At 45.2% G+C, this 20189-nt stretch overlaps 1 protein-coding gene across 1 annotated transcript in view; it reads right to left on the bottom strand.

Annotated features, from left to right (window-relative positions):
- Positions 1 to 20189, bottom strand: part of HUNK (hormonally up-regulated Neu-associated kinase) — a 97349-nt gene that overhangs the window by 16769 nt on the left and 60391 nt on the right. The window contains exons 5-7 of the mRNA XM_016162329.2: positions 14165 to 14292; positions 6369 to 6504; positions 1584 to 1746 (exon numbers count right to left, since the gene is read on the bottom strand). Coding sequence (XP_016017815.2) covers positions 1584 to 1746; positions 6369 to 6504; positions 14165 to 14292 — 427 coding nt within the window. The remainder of the gene's footprint in view (positions 1 to 1583; positions 1747 to 6368; positions 6505 to 14164; positions 14293 to 20189) is intronic.

The raw sequence follows: 20189 nt of genomic DNA on the forward strand, positions 1-20189 counted from the left end.
TGCTGTCTCTCTGGCCTCGGTTTCTGTCCTGCAGTAGCTCTCCTGGGACCGTGGCCCTATCTCTAAAATCTAGCCTCAAAGCTGTGTATTTTTCCCCATTAGAATTGTCATCCCATCTCTGCTTACGTGGGGCACCTTTTTTTTCCCCTCTCCATAAAACATGGCTCTTATGTTTAAAAGCCTGTTACTGTTGAGAGTGTTTCTTCTCGTGTACATCTTTCTTTTGGTGGTTCACCAAAAAAAAAGTAATTCTGAGGATAATTTCCTGGTGACGCAAAATCTAGCAAACACCCTAAGCTGATTCAGCTTAGAAACATCTGTACTGTTTCATCCAGCTATTTCCCAAACCTCCCATCGAGCTTCTTCATCTACTCAGCAATGTTTTCTAGACATCCCCCAAATCTATTCGCTGAAGAGACAGAATCAAACCATCTTGTCTTCCGGGCATGATTTTGGTCACTTCCGCCATGGCAGCGAGAATACCATTTCCCCCGTTGTGGGTGGATTTTCATCTTTACCTCTAACACGGAAACCTCACAAAAGGGTTCTAAGCCGATGAGATGTTAAGCAGGCTATCACATGACTTTAAGTAGCACTGAACAAATTCTGGAAGTTCATCTTCATGTTCTGGATTCTAAATGTCTCCCTAACAGTGATGACCCCCATGATCAGATCTCAAGGTGCCTGCCATACACATAGGTTGAAGGTCATCCTTCATGACAGTGAGCATGAAATCAAATTTCAAGTTTCCTGACAATGTTGAATTTCTGAGGTGCTATTCCCATTAGCCCCCACCATCTGGTCAGCCCCCCACCACTCTGAGTAGAAGAAACTGGAGGAGTGATATGCAGAATCCATACTGACTTTGATGCAATATTCTTTGCAGAATTATTTTGAAGCCATTATCCACTTGGAGGAGATGATTTAGTCAAAACTAAATCCTGGATACCAAAGCATGTAAATTCCCTTACCCGGGCACACACGAACTGCTTGTGGCAGAAGGAAGAAGGTGACCAAAGCATGAGGGTACCACTGTTCACCTCAGGATATAGGACTCTCAGCTGTGCCTCACGTGACCCGGGTCATCTGGAGTCTCTGACACCCAGACTGAGAGAAGAAGCCAGGGTCAAGCTAGTGAAGCTCAATTTCATTCTTATTTTCTGGACAAGTAAACGTAAAAAGAAGCTTTCTCCAATACCATGCTTTAGAAGCGACTGCCTGAGAGGCACGGCTCCCCAACTTTCATAACCACACAGGTCCCCGAAGCCTCTAATGTGGGGCACAAGGTGCTACAAGGCAGAATGAAAAAAGCAGAAGAGAAGCTTGAGGGCAAAGAGGCCTGAACCTCCCCACAAGTCTGCCCAGAGCTGAACTCTGTGGGAGAATATTGGAAAAACACGTCAGATAAAAAACACTAGCTACCTGAGAAGCAGGTTTTGCTGCTATTTTATCCCACGTTCAGGAAACTCATTGTCACATCAGTTTCAATTAACGGCTCGGATCAAGTGTCAGCACCTAGGAAACCCGTGCGTGTACGAGCTCCTTTTTCCACAGACAGAAGCTGCCATCAGGGCCCCACTTACCCCTGACAGATAGCGCTCGAGTTTCTTGTTTAAGAGGAAGTAGATGGCGAGGATGTGGCAGGCGCGGTTGGAGAGCACGGTGTTGATCACGTCGCTGTTCTTGTAGCCCAGCTTCTCGGTCATGTGCAGCACCACGCTCGGGCTCAGATCCTCCAGGGAGATCCTGCATGGCAGAGGGACAGAGAGCCGGTCGCTTCTCCGCCTTCACGGAGAGGCTCGGGGCTCCTTGGTGATGCCCACAAAAGTGGCCGCACAGGATGATCGGGTCTCCTCGTTCAGTTGCCCCTTTGTCCGCTTAACTTTTTATGATGCAAAGTTTCACATACGCAGAAAAGTGAAGGATCAGCCTAGCTGTGCCCAACATCTGGAGATACCCACTGTTAACACTTTGCCATACTTGTTTGCTTGATCGATTTGTCACTGAAGTATTTTACGTCACAGATATCATGACATTTCACCCCTGAACGCCCTGGTGTGCCTCTTTAAAAATACAGGAGCTCTCCTGCAGAGTCACAATACCATCAACACACCTGACAAAATTTTAGTCATCTTTTAATATTCTCTAATATCTAGACTATATTCAGATTTCTCCAGGTGTCCCCACATTTCTTCACAATTTGACATACGTTCCTTAAAATGGACTTAACTGGACCTGGGTGGAGCCCACACTGAAGTTGGGTGTAAGTTGGGCAGGGAAAGGAGTGTGCTCAGGAGCCAGCCCAGACCATGTGTGAGCTCACAAGTTCACAAATAGAGAATTCGTGGCTCAGCTGCAAAGCAGGGTACTCAGAGTAAAGGTTAAAGCTTCTTCGCAGGAGTTGTATGAAGATAAACTCCTTGAGATAAAGTACCAAAGAAACACCAGCATTCATTTATCCACTTATTCAATCATTCATTCATTCACTCACTCATTCATTCAACAAGTCCCTGCCCCATGGAGTTCACAGCCCAGTGAAGAGAGAAAATACATTCATTTAGTCTTCACAACAGTCTTATGAGTGGGTACTATTACTATCCCCATTTTACAGATGAAGAAACTAAAGCGCCCAGCAATGAAGCATGTGCCCATGGTCACACAGGCAGGAAGTAGCCGCCCCAGAATTCAACCCCCTGGAAGCCCAGCTGAGATAAGATTCTAGACCTCTCCACTCACTGCCTCTCAGATAAACAGATACTCTGAATGACTATGGAGAACAAGAAAGCCGGCTGAGGAGTATTGAGCAAGTGTGTTGGTAGCAGGGGGTGCGTCATCAGCTAGAACATTCTAAATCCCTGAAGAAGATACAAATAGGGCACTCTGTGAGCAGAAGGCTAGCACATCTGGCTAGAAAGCTCTGCAGCTCCCACCGGAGTGTGCGAAGACATTTTTGATAGACTCCCAGAACCATAACGCCCTGAGAAACCACAGGGTGCAACCTCCTATTGGTAAGAGAAGAGGAAACTCACCTGCCAAGCTCATAGGCCAGTTGGTAGGGGCGGAATCAGCAGACCCAGGTCAGCTGACCCTCTTCCACCACTTGCCAGTGTAACCTATGCCACCAATCCCTCTGCTGAATTTGACTAAGTGCCATGCAAACAAAATGTGCCCAAGAAACCAGGAAATCTACCTTCCTCACTCCTGCTGGCCACAAAATCACAAATTCTAGATAATGGGTAGGAAGAGGGTTGGAATGACGAATGGTAAGAAACTGTTAAAAAAGAATACAATTACTTTAAGATTGCCAAAACACTTAACACATAAGTCTCTGTCGTGTGAAACTACCTGGTAATGTTTGTGTGGGAGTGACCCTGCCCCAGCCAATCAGACCACAGGCACTGGACCCCATTCCTGGAAAACCAGACCACTGCCCATGAGCCCTAACCGTGGTCAATCAGCCACGGCCTCATGGGCCTGCCCCTGGCCAATCAGACCACTGTTGTGTGCCCTGACCTTGGCCAGTCCAATCACAGCCTCATGGCCTCACCCCTGACCAATCAGAGTACCGCCCTGGTGATCCTACCCCCGGCCCATCAACCCACCGCCACACTTAGTGGGCCCCACTCTCTACTAGAAGCTGGCTCCAGAAGGGAGAGTGCTCTGGATGTGGGGTGCCACCAGGGTGGGGCTGGGGGTGGACAGGAGAAGAAGGTATATGAGCAGAGGCAGACACCCCATCTCCGCCTTCAAAAACAGGAGAGCTGTGCCAAAACATAGACTGTCAAGTGACTCCTGACCAAGAGTAATATTTTAAACATTTTTCAATAAGCATGTATATATTTGGTGTTTGCCAATATCAGTTACTGAATTTGTATTTTCGCTCCATGTTTGGATGATATAAACAACGGTAAAATATTCCCGAACACTAGATATAATTCTGAATAAATTCTCAGAAAATCCATTTGTACGCCACTTTGGTTTAACTCTGTCCTGTGTTACCAACAACCTCCTTACCTTCCCACCCTCTCCAGAGCTAGCTCAAGGGCCTGGGAGTCTCTCCTGGGAGACGCCTGGGTAGGGAGACGAGAGGCAGCCTTGTACACAGCAAACAAACATCTGCTGAGTAATTGGCATGAACACTTACTACGAAAAGTTCACCCTTAAAGACATTTTGCTCTTGCCTTTTGGAGATCAACCTGGAGGCTCAAATGACTTAACAAGTTTTTCCAGAAGAGTGATATAAAACACAGGACCTTTATTTTCTTTCTTTCCCAACAGAAAAACACTGACAACCTCTAAAATAATTAAATCTGGGGCTGGCTATGTTGGGAAGCTATAAAATATACTTTATAAAGAAAATATTTCTTGGGTTACATGTTATTACTCCATTTATCTGTGGGTGGTAAAACCAGCAAAATAATGATCACTTTTCCCCACCTTAAACGTTTTTCAAAATAAAGATTGTAAATAACGTGAGCTCCCCGCAACAGCTGAGAATTCCAGTTTCATTACTTAAAAACTGAACACCGATTTGCCTCTAGTATGAGTTATAGATCTTACTTACATAAACAAAAGACATGAAGCAGTGTTTTCTTTAACATACAAGATCTTAAACATTTTTTACAATCTATCTAACTAGTTCCTATGCAGCTCTTATGCTTCTGACCAAGTCCGAGTTCAAAAATCTTAACCTGGACAAACCAGTTAGAATACTTGAGTTTAAATTTTCATCTACAAAAGCCAGTCTACGACCGGAGGAAAAGCTAAAAACTGAGACACCACGGCACGATCCTTTTTGAATGAAGATTCGGCCAATGAGGAGGGGAGGCTGTACTTCGGATACCAGCTCCGCCTCCTTCGACAGCTGCCATGTTGAGTGGATTGATCACGCTCATTTAGATTGTGATTACAGTAGCTTAATGACTGATTTGGCTGCTACCCGTGTCCCCTGCCTTTAACAGAAAGGGGACCTGTGTGCTGCTCTCATCGTGAGCATCGGGGACGAAGCATGGCCCCTTGGCTCTGCTTTCCGTCTCAGGTTGGGGTGATATTTCTGGTGTCTGTTTCAGATACGGGCCCAAATCGAGCCGGTGTTGGAAAGCAGCAGTTTATTTCCAGGTTCCCCTGGTAACCTAAGTAACCGAGACTTTAAATTACCTCCCATGAGTCAAATGCTAGAATTCTAGATGGCAACCACCTCATCTAAGACCGTGGCGAGTGTAGGTTTGACCCAGAAGCACGGACACAGACAGGAATGTCTACCCAGACCCTCTCAAGTTTCTTCTAGAATTTCCACCTGAAGACAGAGTTCTGTTGGCCCATCTCATTTGGAGAAATCAGCATCATAGCTTTCAGAAGGATCGGTGGAAGTTTCCAGACCTTCCTGGGCATTTTGAAAATATGATTGCAGAAGACACCTCTTTCCTTGCTCTGTGTCTCCCCTACTTGTCCCCCTTCGTCAATGGTTCTCTTGGTGTCATGTGACCTTGACCACTGCAGGTCTGAAGGAAGGAGGAGTCAACGTGGGTGCCAATCCCCTGGATGTCTGGCCTCCATGCCTGCTCATTTCCTCACTTGGGTTAGTTATAATCATATGTTAAATGAGTAGAAAGACGTGCAAGGAAATGTTTTCTTATGCTCGGCTTCAACTCTGCAGCCAGCACCCCAGCATGGAGGTGGGGAGTCCTCGGTGTCTCCACGCTGTGGACTCCTGCCTGTAAGCACTCCTTAAGGATTCCACCTCCTGGAATCTGCTAACACAGCCCAAAGCTAATGACTCCTTCCATTGCCTTTTCTTCCCGCCCCCAACATTTTAAGGCAGTGGATTGACTTAGGGCTGAGATAAACATCAGAGCAAAGAAGGGGGCAGATGAGGAGCTCAAGGGGTGGGTTGAAAGGGGATGGATGCAATTCCACTGGATTCTGAATGATGCTGGCGGGAGAATCCACGCATGGACCACACACACACGCACACGCACACGCACACACACACGCACACGCACATACTCATTCAGCCACAGCTAGTCTAAAGGATCCTTTGTACAAATTAGAAAGAGGTATCTCTCTGGGAAGAAACCGCCCCTCTGTAGCAGGTTTGACAACGTAAGTGTAGCCTGGATTTCGGCCCCTGCCCACCTCTGCCAAGCGTCCCCTGTAGGACACACGGATGGCCCACCTACACATCCTCTTGAGCACTGAGGTGGCTTCGTCCGTGGGCGTGTGGGTGAGAAGCGGGGAAGGACGGCCAAGAGGAAATGCAGCTTGCCCTTGAATCACGCACCGCTTCCTGTCCAGAACTATTCAGGGCTTATAGGACAGGCCCCACCTGGCCCTAGAAGGGGGTCCCTCTGTTGTGTGCACTTGATTACCTGTTGGGATAGGTGACATTATATGGTACTTTGCCCATGTAATTCTCGTTAAGCCAGCGATTCGCCAGTGCTTGCTGAATGTTGGGCCTCTTCACAGGATCAGGCTCCAGCAGAGAGCGCAGGAAGTTGATGGCTCCTGTGAAGACATTCGGCAAAGAACACACCAGTGTTACAGGCCAAAGTGCAGATGCCACTGAGGCTCGAGGCGCACGACCCACCACCTCTCCCAGCACCGATCTCGTCTCTGAAGCTCTGGGTGCCACAAATCCAAAAAGTCTAAGATCTCTGTTCGAGGAAGGCAGCTGGTACACGGTAGAGTAAGCAGCATTCGGGGTCTCCGATGCCCTGCACTCCCTAGCACAACCTGTGACCTTTTCTTGTGGTCCACCCAAAACGTGAACCAAAGAGATGCTCCATTCACAGGCTTGAAGGGATGAAATAAAGTGAAGAGAGGATGCTTGATCTCAAGGTAGGTTTGCGAGCACTGGGAAAGGAACCAGGGTAAAGGACTAGACGCTCTAACTTGTCCCTCACTGTGTGACACCCTGAGTCTCAAGAGGCCAGAGAGGATCTGTTTTCTTTCTGGTCCTTTGTTTTAAAGCCATTCTCTCCATGGCTGCCAGGTTAGTCCCCAGACTCTGAACCAATGGTGCAGCAGGCTGAGCCTGCCCACTTGGCTGAGCCCATCAGGCCGATAAAACGCCAGAGAGCCAGTTTTCTAACGGCGACTCGAGTTTTAAAATTCAAGCTCACGTACAAAGTTCCAGCTGGCGCCACGCTATTCGATGGCCCCTCTTCCTTTTGTGCCGTCCCTCAAAATGATGGGGCCGCCTGAATGCAAAGTATGCCAAGAAGGTTCGTCCTTCTTTTTCAGCCTACCAAAGTCTGCTGCGGTCTCATCGCTTACACGGAGCATGCTGGGTAAGGGAAGAATATGAGAATCAACCGGCAAGCTACGAAATCTCCACAGCCCCTTTCCCTTCCATCTCGGGCAAAAGCCATTTTGTCAGATGCCCTGGGCCTCCTTTTATTAAACATTTACAGAGCACCTGCTGTCCACCCAGGCACTAGGGACAGAACGCTGGTTCTCCTCTAGGTAGAATATTTGCCTCCTTCGAGATTTATAAGAATGGAGACAACTGCATGATGTGAAAAAATATATCTACAAGGCACATAAAGGTTACAAGCTCCAACGTCGTTCGGCATGGGGATATTCGTGTCATCACATGAACAAAGAACACCGGGGATTGCTTCAGAATGGTCTGTCTTGCTTGAGCTGTGGGACCACGATATTTTCTTATTCTATATTCCTTATTTTGTGCATCTTTGTCATGTAGTCTTTACAATATAAAAGCATTCTTTTACACAGTTTTGTACACGATATCTAATTTCCATTATGTCGAATAACAGATCCTGGAAAATCATCTTCATTTGCTTGGTCCCCAAACTTTTCTATCCTTTTCTCCAAAGCTATTTTTCAGTTTTCTAAGATAATCTAACCTTCTGAGGAAAAGTCATAAAAATTCTCACTTTCTCACAGGCGTTCGTTGTCATTTTAAAACTGTCCTTTACAGAATGATGAGTGTTTCCTATCAACCATTTTCTGCAATGTAGAAATGAAGCCATCAAAAAAAAGGGGCTAATTATGGTGCCAGGATCAACTCCCCAAAAAACAACTTTTGCTAGATCATGCCGCCAGGTAACTCTTCCAGGTGAGTTCCCATACAGTTGACGAGGTCACCGGAAGGTCATTTCCCTTTAAAAATGTAGTAGGTAAAAAAGACATGGGTATACACCAAAGCAGTCATGAAATTCATTTATCATTCTACATGTTATAGTCAAGTCTTCAATGGTCTGAGAAGCAACTGGATCTCCAAAAAGAGGGGTTCTCCTCCTTCCCTCAACTCCCTTACGTTACAACGGTCAATTGGAGGCTTCATTGGGCACATGTATTGGTCAAAGAAAAAAAAGATGTGGGCTCAATGAACTGAAATGGGGAGACTGTCCGGTAACTGATATGCTTCTGAGACATCCCTGTCGCTTACCCTCGAAGGACCCGGACGGCAGACCCAGGCTACTGCCGGGTTTCTTCAGAGTGTCATTAACCAGGGGAGCTAAAAACAGACTGGATGTGAATTTTCGTTCTATTTTCAGAACCAAATGCTCCACATCTTCACGAATTGCTGACGAGCCCAAGTAATTTTAGTTCAACTCCGTACTGACAAATTTTATTACTTCGGACATTACGAACATTGCATTATCCTACAAAGACATTAAAGATGTCCTCAGAGCTCTCTGAAGTTTGCGTGAGGGTCTTGCCAATCCTGATGTCTCATGAGCAAAAGGAACTAAGGTAATTCTCCACTGCCCTGGAAAGCCGTGGTGGGCATGGCCAGCCATCCCATGCCACTCTTCTGAGCCAGGCAGGACATGGGCTCTCCACTCAGGCCTGAGAGTGGGGGGTGACCGACAAGGGGTGGCCCCTCTCCGTACTCCCCATCTTTGTACAGCACACACCACTCTTATGCAAAACTTACTTTCCTTCACGAGGCATCAGCTTTCCAAAGTCTGAACCAGCTCGTGCGAGCACCTTGACCTGTGCCAAGGGAAAGGGCCACAGGACGCAGAGCAATCAGACTTGTTGCATTAGTGGAGCCCACTGGACGCAGGTAGAGTCCCATCCCCACCTGAGGCTCCTTCCTCATCACCTCCCTGGGAAAGCAGCAATGACAATGATTTGACAGCTGAGGGTTCTCAGAAATCCTAACTGGCATTGGCTCAACCCTCGCAAATGCTAACGCCTCGTCTGCAGCTTCACTTCAGTGACTACACCTTACAAAACCTCTTGATCTGAAGGGATTGTTCGGAATGTATTATAAGTGCCATCGCTGAAGTGTAGCGATGAAAAGGTAAGCTGTCTGAAAAACGCGTGAGCCGTGAAAGGCATTCGCGACTCTGTGATACACAAGCGCCAACAAGCAGAAACAGACACTGTCTAGGAGCGAGAACTGGAAAGGCCCCAAAAGCTTAAGTTTTCAAACTACAAACGGTCCTTGATTTACGATTGTTCGGCTTGTGATTTTTGGACTTTTCGACAGTGCGAAAGCGATACACATAATAAATTACATGAGACAGTCGACACTTTAGTATAAAATAGGCTTTGTGTTAGATGATTTTGCCCAGCTGTAGGCTGAGGCAGCTGTTCTAGGCATGTTTCAGGTAGGCAGGGCTAAGCTAGGCTTGGTAGGTTAGGTGTATTACATGCGTTTTTGACTTATATAGTATTTTCAACTTACAATGGCTTTATCAGGACATAACCCCATCATAAGTTGTAGAGCATCTGTACATGGTAAAAATAAGGGACAATTCTTCCAAAGCATGCATGAAGTACCCACAAGGACAACAACAATGCATTTTTTTAACTCAAAGTTGGCAAAAATTCTTCCAACTTAATCTAAAAAAAAGTATACTATTAAACAATAGACGTGAAGAAGTCATTATACACATGGGGGACCGTCATTATACATATTGTCTTCCATCTTCACATTTATAAGACGTGCACATGGGACACTTAATAAAATGGCGTGTTTTCAATTTGGGCAATTCGATTTTGATATTAGTCAAAACATAAGGACAGCAGATAATACCACCAAATATCGGGCGGGGGAGTGGTGGCGGCGGCATCTTATACTGAATAAAATAAGGTAAAAAAGAGGAAAGAGTAGAGTACAGTAGTAAAATCCAGGTTGGGTGGGTTCAAGCAGACATAGATTCAAAAAGAGAGAAGGTGCTTAATCTCGCTGAGACTCAGTTTTGTCCTCACTGATAAACTGGGAATAACAGTACTTACCTGTGTTTATGAGGACAAGAGAGAGAGTAGGAAAGGCACCCACACATGGCCATTCGATAAACAGCAGCTACTCTCGTTTACTGGTAAACAAGTATTTGGGGATGTAAACAGATGGTATCATTTTTGAAGGTGGCTCAGGCTGGTTGGAAGGGAGAAGAGAGAAACTTGGTGGGGTGCAAAGGCAAAGAGTTGGAGAAACAGGGGGCTGTCAGAAGGGCAGTGGCAGATCCCCAAAACGGAAGTCGCTCGCTCAGTAAACAAGATAAGATGCCTTATCTTCCTCAGCAGCTGGTGAGCAGCTAAGGGCCTTACCACATCGGGCCAGTTCCCAGCCTGAACCCGTGAACTGCCTTCCCAGGCCACACGCTTTAACGCCGGAATCAGCAACCTAGATTCACACACATCTATTTGTGCAAACACTATGCTTGATACCTGGCACAAAGGGTTAAAGCCCTAGTTGAGATATTTACATATCCCAATAGTAAATAATAATAGTAATAACAACAACAATAATAATAATAAGGAGGTGGGGGCCAAAATTCCTTAATGTAAAATCAGATATAAACATGCAATTCATGCTTGGCGAGCCAAGACAACAAATCCTGTAGGAATGTGAAGATCTTTAACAAGCACGCACAGAGCTTAAGGCCAAAGGCGAAACCATCTGCTTGGAACAGGAGCTGTTCGAGGTTGGATACCAGCTCCAGTGATGCTGAAATCGCTCAGAACATTTCTAGTATGTCTTCTTTGGAATTTCCTTTGGATTCTTTGTTAATTTCTTCGGGGGAGCACCGTTCACGTCTTGAGAGTCAATTTGATTTCTACAATCCGAAAACTACTAAGTCTGAGTCTAGTATCGGAGGTTGAAAATGGGTTGGTTCTGAAGTAAAGAGACTGATTTTCTCGTGTGGTTAATCTCCCTGCCCTCCCCCTGCTGCCCGACCCGCCCCAGTGGCGATCACAGCCGGGTCCCCCTCCCGCAGCCTATGCCCCACAAGGATGCTGTTCAACAGGTATTTCTGGCTTTGTGCCTTCTAGACACGTGGTAGGGTTGCTCTTTCCCAATCCCTTTACTTGGGTGAAGCCATGTGATGTTTTAGAAAGTCAGGAGCTATGCGTGGAATGCTGGTAGAAGATTTATGTGCTGGTGAGAGATCTAGATTTCTCTTTCCCTCTTCTAGGACTAGATGTGTTTGAAGCGGTGAGTGTACCGCAGGTCTGGGACCCTGACTGACTGGGATGGGAAGAACTTTTCAATCCTCCATCAGACTCTTGATAGATAAGTGGCACGAATGAGAAATAAATCATTATTTCTTAAGCCACTGAGATTTCAGGGCTATTTGTTACTGCAGCATAACCTGGCCTATCCTGACTAATACTCTGAGAAGAAGTTCTCCAGCCCCTCAGGAATCCACTGGGATTCAAAATGTCTACCTTTTGCAGGCAAGGGGATCCAGACACTCTCCTACTGTCCTTTGTTATGGGTCATCAGGACAAAAAAGGCTCTGAACCATAAGAGGAACCCCAGAATCACTCCGAGAGATTGCTGTGAAAGACTGTATTTATTTGTAAACATTAAATCTTAGTAATTACTACAAGACACCATTAGACCCCTATCAGAATGGCTAAAATAAAAAAATAGTGATAGTATTAAATGCTGGCAAAGTTGCAAAGAAACAGGATCACTCATCCATTGCTAATGGGCATGCAAAATGGTACAGCCACTCTGGACAAGAGAGTGGCAGTTCCTTACAAAACTAAATGAGTGCCTACTATAGGACCTGCAATTTCACGCTTAGACATTTGTCCCAGAGCAAGGAAAACATGTTCACACGAAAACCAGTATGTGAATGTTGACGGCAGCTTTATTCGCAGTAGCCCAAAGATGGAAACAACCCAATGTCCACCAACGGGTGAAAGATTAAACAAACTGCGATATAGCTATACCTTGGAATTCTACTCAGCAATGAAGGGAAACAAAGGATTGATACGTGCAACAACTCAGATGGATCTCAAGGAAATCAAGCTGAGTGAAAAAAGCCACACACATAGCATTTTTAAAATGACAAAATTATAGTGATGAAGAACAGGTTAGTGTTAAGGAGAGTGAGAGGCAGGAAGGTGTCCTTGGCTACAGAAGGGTAGCAAGGGGGATTCTCGTCATGGGACTAGCTGTTCTGTACCTTGAATGTGGTGGTGGCCATATGAATCTACACCTGTGATAAAATTGCATAGAATTCAACATACACCAACACACTCAAGTACATTAAATGTGAATAAGGTCAATGGATTTCATCAATGTCAGTTTCCTGGTGGTAATATCATACTGCAGTTATGCAATACGTTACCCACAAGGGGTGTCGGGGGGAAACGAGGTTAAAACAGGACAGACCGCCATGATTCCTAGCTACTACATGTGAACCTACAACTACACCCGGATAAAAAGGTTTTTAAAATTTTTATCTGTCAAAAAAACTATCTTGACTCTCTATCCCCTTATTGTGATTTATTATATTTTCTTACACTTACACTACCGAACATCACGCATGCTTAGGTGCTTGCTTATTGTTAACCTCCCCCATTGATATGCGAGCTCTAGATGGGTGAGGACTGAATCTGTTTTGTCTTCTGTCTTCCTGGCACCTAGAGTATTCCTAGCATATAGCTGGTGCACAATACATATTCTTGGAATAACTGAATGAATACGAAATACAGAATGAATGAATGAATGAATGAGCACTCCTCATAGTGCTTTGCAGCACTTTCAACATTTCTGGAAGCTCTGAAACCTAAATATAACAATTCGTTCAATATTTTGCACATTTTCTAACTCCAAGAGTCACTGTTCTCAGTGCGGAAATATTTCTTTTGTAATGACAGAACCATAACTCGTTTTCCCTAAGTACATAAGTATTTCCCTAACTTCATAACTACATAATTAATGCCTCCTTTGCTTTTAGCTTCCACAGATTCTACCCTCCCTAGGAAAGGTGAAAGTATGGACCAAATTAGATAATTACATGTGAGAAATCATTTTGGCTTGGATTCCATTTGGCAAGCATAAATTCAGGGTCAGCTTCAAGGATGCTTTATAAAGGCAAGAGAAAAATATATAACAGTCGTAAAATAAAAATGCTATATTTTAACTGTGTACCATAAGTTGAAATTAAATAATTACTTTTTTTTTTCTTTTTTGCCACATGCCTTATCTCAGTGAAGCTGAGTTTATTCTAAAAGTCAATTAAATGATTGTGAAGACCAGCCTGAGGCCAGGAACTTGAAGTGAATCGTGATCCAAACAAAAGAACAAACTGTACTAATTTACTGGATCTGAAACCAAACCTTAATGTGAACTGTTTACTGAAATGTGAACCAGCTAAAGTTTGAGAATAGCTCCACACACACACCTGATGATTCAGTCTAATCATGTAACTGAATGTGTGTGTGTGTGTGTGTGTGTGTGTGTGTGTGTGTGTAAGTAAAAGTTTTTGAACAGGCTCAAAAATTCAAATAGCAAAACCAACTACAGACCGAACTTGAAAAAAACTAATATTTCTTTACAGTGAATTGACTAAGGGAAACCACAATAGAAACATGATTATAAACGCTCTTTTCAAAGTCAACATTATCCTACGGAGGGCAGAATCTGTGGAGGCTAAAGCAATCAAGCCTGCAATTATTTTTTCCGATGGACAATCTAAGATCCTTTTGATATGTTTTAGGTAGAAGGAGGAAGGAGGAAGTTAGGGACTCAGAATTATAATGGAAAAGAGGCTCAAGGTGAAATGACAGGTGTGGCTAGTCACCACTGTGGTGACTAGTTCTAACTCTAGAATTGTGGGTAGTCCTCATCCCCTTGCTGCAAAACAAATATAGCTTCAGATGGACCCAAACTGGGTGGTACTCAAGTCCTGAAACCCAGAATCCGAAACAGCAGGTGCATTACCTGTGGAGAGCTGGGTGGGGAGGGGGTTCATTTCCTTGTCCACCATCTTCTGGTACAAAGCCCTCAGGCTGAAAGGCTCCACTGTGAAAGGCAGGGTCCCCGTCAACATGGCGTACATGTTCACACCTCTGAAAAGAGAGACGCCAAAGCATGAGACCAGAAAAAGGCTCCCAGGGAGAGGTCGACACAGAAGGCTTGGCCTTGGCAACGTTTCGGTCCTGTCACGTTCACGTCCACCTTAAGAGGCCTCTTCATAACCGTCCTTCTAGAACCCTCAGCACACCGAAGCAGCAGAAGTGAAAGGTCCGGTGAACGCAGGACTGTGGAGGCTGCGGACAGGGAATGACGGAGAGAAGAGGCATCTAAAGGCCTCCAAGAGCTGCCCGCCTGAGGCAGAAACCATGCCCCTTCCTTCTGAATGGAGGTCCAGACCAAATTATGTGGAAAGTACCTGGGAGATGGTAGGAACCTCAAATAAATACGGTCTTGTCATTATGCGGTTTTCCAAGTGTGGTTTACAAGGTGGAGCCTGGAGGAGGCCAGACCAAAACCTGTAGGGCGAGTCCTTGCATGGCAGAACAGGTCACCGCCGAGCTGAGCGGAGCCAAGCCCGCGCGCCTGGACACTGTTCATCCCTTTCAAACGAAAATCTTATACGAAAAACTCGTGTTTTACTCATCCTTTGAATTCTGTTTTGGCCTCTGACTAAAGAAATTCCTTGGAGGGGAGAGGAGGGGAGGTGTCCTTCCCACTCTTACCTTTTATATCATGGTTTACTGTGAGATTCTGCACCCCAGCCCAGGCCCAACATCTCAGATGTGTTTGAAATATCGTCCAAATGGGCTAAACCGCTTACATTCTAGAGAACAGCAACATCTCCTTGGAGGATTTTTATTTTCCTGATGTATAAGTGTAATATCATTTTGATGAGATTTCCTGATGGGATGAAATGCTTGCCTGCCAAGAGGCCTCAAGTGTTCAAAAACGCCCAAGGGAATAGGTCTTAAAAACAGGCAATAGGATTTCCAGTCAAAACAAATCCAATGAGACTGATTGAAATGAAGACCCCCGGGGCCCAATTCCACAGAGGTGCCTCTGAATTACAGCGCTAAGACAGGTACGGAGCCCACAGGCTCCAGCTAGAAATCATTCTCAAACTGCAGACGTACACTAAGACCCAGTTCCTGCTCCGTAACTCACTGTCGAGTTAGGGAGACAGTTACGTAAACACCCATTCCACAAATACTTGCTGGCTGAATCTCTGTCCCACACAGCGGTACAGGCGCTGGGTAGGGGTGAACCAGACAAGGACCCGCCATCTTGAACGGGGTCCGGGGAACACAGTCAACAGGTAAACAAACAACAAGCACAATCCTTTTAAGTGGCGATGCGTGCAGAGGGAATGAGAAATGCTGAACTGTGCTGCTTTCAGCCACAGAGTCCAATTAAGGGAGAAAGAGGGCTATAATAAAAGCTTGAAGACAGGAGGCCTCTCAGGGGGTAAGTACGTGTGTGTGAATTTATCTGTCTTTGGCTGGCTGGACGTGCAAATCGAGAAGACAAGCTGCAAAGACCAAGAAATGGAGACAACAATGAGCAGAAACTATGCATGCAAGCCAGTGAGAGCGGAATTTCCCTGTGTGTTTAGTGGAACACACTCCCCAGAATAAGTATAGATGTCGGGTGAGTAAAAGTCCTACACCCAAATAATTTGGGGAGTAAGTCATCTGGTATGGAGTGGATTAAAGGGGCTCAGAATTGGGAGCAGGAGACTGTGGCGCTAAATCCAGCATGTTGCTAATAAAGCTGGAGTGGGCGTGATGCCTACGATGGGAAGAAAAAGGCAAATGAGCAATAGAGACATTTGAAGAGGATGTGCCAAGTTTCAATCCTGGAAACCGGATGAACAGTAAGCATGAGAGAACAGAGGAAGCTGGGGGGGTGAGCCGGTCTGGGGGTGGAGGGAAGCACGCCGAAGGCTGGTAACATGGTTGAGAACCTACAATGCAATGCTGCATTTGGGATGTGTCTGAAGTAGAGCTACACATCCTTGCTTTGGAGGACTCTGGAAGACAGATAAGAGGGAAAGCTAAGGGAGGTCCTAAGTTGTAGAATTTTTGCATGTGAAGGGCTCTCAGACCCACGGCTTTTGTGGAAACCCCCTGAAACATCCCACAAAGCTGTCTTTGGAGAGCACCGATCAGCCTCTGACACAAGCTGCTTCCAGTCTCCCTGATGCTGCTCATTCCCTTCTGTGCATGGGGCGGGGCTTCCCAATAACATGCCAAAGTCTGTGACCTCTATCTATGGGCTGGGGGATAAGATCAGTTGATCCTGCCCCTGCCCACTTCTCTGTGCCTTAACCTTGGCGCTAACATTCATACCTAAAGCCGAAGAGGCTGGTACTTACACAATGGCACATTTTCTGCAGATAGATGTTTTATAACACCCAATGCATACAGTGTTTCTCAAACTGAGGTACATGGACATATTCTTGGGAGCTTACCAGTTCTAATTTTTACCTTCTTTTGCTAAAATACTAAACGAAGCTTTGTAAACGAAGCCTAACCAAGGACATCGGATGATCTCCATACAACCACGTGTACCCTCCACCATACACCCTCGATTTCGGCGTCTGCTTTTTTGCATTTGTTTACCAACATACAATGATGGCCAAAATATATCACTTTTCCTGTCAAAGGCTAATGAGAAAGGAAGAGAGGTGGATTTAAATTATCATTGATGTTTCTGTGCTTCTATCTGTGGAAAAGAAAGTCTCCCGATGATGAGTAGGCAGAGGTTCCCCAAGTGTGGTCCTCAGACCGGCGGCCACAGCATCTCCTGGGAACTTGTTAGAAATGCATGTTCTTAGGCCCCACCCCAGGCCTGCTGAATCAGACATTCTCGGGGTAGGGCCCCGCAATCTGTGTCTTCGCAAGTTCTTCCGATGCTTCGAACGCACACTCCCGTTTGAAAGCCACTGGAAGAGTGGAAAGGGGGTGCCGAGCGGTCGCCAGACTGTGCTCAGCAGTTCAGTTCTCACGGAACGGCAGCCGTGGCTGTAGTCGATGTCACTAATTTGAATATTTGGAGGCTCTTTCGGTCTTGGTTAGATTTCACTTGTAAATTATTTTTTGCTTCTTCGTACAGAACCATAAGGTAAGTTTAATGTTACCTTGGTGAACATCAAGTAAAAGAAATAAAAATAACAAATCAAGAAGAGGGGTTACCGAAAATGTTCTTCCTTTACAGGAAGACTTTACAATACTGAAGTTCGAAGAATATTGCCCTATGACCTTTCACGTTTCCCTTTATCTTTAGGGGACACAGAGCTTCCTGTCACCGGTGGTGAGCATGAAATAGTGCAGAATGCTACGGGAATGCTACAGAATGCCACCCCTAGGCTACGGTGACGGGAGGGACCGCAGCGGAAGGCGCGTAGTGAACGCCAGAGGACCAAAGGTAAAACTGTGACGAAAGTTTCTTTCTTCGAAGCGTCCTCGAGACATCAAACTTCTTATGCCCTTGTCACCCAATTGGCTGCAAAAAAAAAAGGACGAAAATCTCAAGTCGCTGCCATTCCTCATCATCTGCCTGGGACCACATATAAAGGTAAACAGATGCTTGTCCTAAAGATGGTGCCAGCAAACCCTGTGGCCAGACCAGGATTGAACAAGTGGTTTTTATAGTAACTCTAACTTGGTTGTTTTACCAAACTGTCTCCAGAAGTCCATTTCTCTTGGAAGGGTATATCATCAACAAAAACGGTCACAAATCTTTAAAGAGCACCCACCTCTCTCATCCCAGGGTCTCTCATCTACAAAATGTGGATAATAAAAGTACCTGCCTCTCAGGTTACATGAGGGTCAAATGAACTAAGCCACGAAAAGCGCTAAATGCTGTGCCTGGCATAAATACGGTGCCTGATAAATGTGATCCGTCGTTTCATCACAAAACTTTAAAACACGACAGGAGAAGAAGTTACAATTTGTATCCCAACGCCAAGTAATAAAGGAAACCTATGTCAATAGTCATGCAGTCCTAGGAGATTTTAAGAGGGAAACCAGACTGAGCATCTTAATTCCTCTCCCTGAGAAGAAAAGACACCCCTTGTATCTGTTTAAAGAAAAATCTAGTCCTTTTGACGTTTCGGAAGTATGTGAGATTGCCAAGGAAAAAATGTGGAATGTGGTTTATAAATCTCTGTAATCCCACAGAATTCGTAGGAGTTTCCAAACACGTTCAGAATTTCCTGATGTGTCTTCTGAAATTTGGCCTGAGGTTTTTCTAGCTTCTCCGTGGCAGATGTGGGGCCCCCAAGAATCACACACAGCTTCAAAGAGAGAGAGAGCGATGAGACTCTGGGATGAAGGCAGGCAACGAGCAAATACGATTCAAGTTTTTCCAAGCAGAAGGAATAGGGGTGGAAGGGAACCCAAAGATCCTGGCCGGTATGGAATACTTTGATGTTAAAAGAGAAAGAACAGGAGAGACCGAAGGGCAGCTGGAAGAAGCGGGGGAAGGGCTTCGCAAAATATAAACATGGAATCTTCGAGATTAAATCAGGAGCCAAATGGCGGTCCTGTTCTTTAGTCGGATACACAAAAATATTCCCTAAAGGAAAAGCTAGGGTATCAGCTGCCATCCCTGAAAAACAAAAGTCCCCATTCCCCGGAGAAGTCGTCTGGGAACGTTAACAAGCCACAAGGGACGAACGAATCCATTGGCGGAGCTGTGCTGCCAGGTGGAGGGTCTGATTACCAGTCCTGACGGGGCAGGTGGGCAGAATCCCCAGAAACTGCCCTGTTCATCACCAGAGTGCAGCTGAGAACCTTCGCTGACACACCTCGCTTCCGTGAGATTCTTCAAAAGAGAAATTGCAACTCTCCACCTAAAAGCAATATCCTTCCATCTCTCAGTATCAACGTGCAATATAACTTCTGATTAAAGGTCTTGAAAGTAGAGTGGGAACGAATACACCCATTTGGAAAATCTCGAACGTCATGATTGCGCCATTAAGTGATGTGTTTTCAGCAAGAAATTATTGGCTGGTGGATTATAAGACTTTTTTCTCATTCTTTCCTCCTTCCCCTCTTCTATTTTAAATGCCCATACTAGCTACAAAACAAACAAACAAAGTCTTATATTTTATAACTAAAAAATCTCAGAAGCTACAGGAATCTTCTCTCTTAAAAATTAAAATCCCTAAGCTACCCAAATGAAGCCACGGGTCTCCTCTTTCCATCCCCTTTCTCCTGCAGCCCTTCATTTTGAGGGAATCTGAATAATAATAATAATAATAATAATAATAATACCATCCTTCCATACTTCACCCCTGGCATTAGCTGAGGGTGTCTGGTATATTTTTATGAAAGAGTCTGAGGCCTGGAACAAATTCTCCCATGCTCCCTCCTGGATACCTACCTAGGTCTGTGTGGGCTGGAAACAACATGACTTCCTTTGGCCAACTTATCTACCCAAAGGAACGATGCTGGGGACAGAGATTTTTCCCACGAAGTGAAAACAAATTCGCTGAGGTGGGAAGGGGGTCTGGGCGTGCTGCACATGACTCTCCACCAGGCATCTGGTCTTCACACAAACGCCTCACCCACCGCTGACGTCCCCGTGGGAGCAAAGAACAGCTTTGGTCATGTTTTCTATCTTTTGGGAATAGAACTCTCAATTTCCATTGTCCTTACCCTCAGAGATGCACGGAAGTTCTCAAATGAGCATGACAATATTCTGAAAATAAAGTTAATTTTGATTCTTTTCATTTGCAAAATACTTCTGCAGATAAGGGTTTTTTTAATGAGCGTATATGCCACTCTGAAGAGAAGTCAGTTAGCAGTACAAAAGGTTCACTGCACCAGAATGAAGGTTTTTGTTTTTGTGTCTGAAATCTCAAAGTTCATTGGAGAGATATTTCACTCATCTGGACTAAGGGAAAGAAACAAATGATTTTCAAGATATTCGTATATGGTCTATATATGAAAATAATGACCACTGAAAATAATGGAAAACCCCC

The sequence above is a fragment of the Rousettus aegyptiacus genome, unplaced genomic scaffold (assembly GCF_014176215.1).
Source record: "Rousettus aegyptiacus isolate mRouAeg1 unplaced genomic scaffold, mRouAeg1.p scaffold_m13_p_4, whole genome shotgun sequence".
In the NCBI taxonomy this organism is placed as follows: Eukaryota; Metazoa; Chordata; class Mammalia; order Chiroptera; family Pteropodidae; genus Rousettus; species Rousettus aegyptiacus.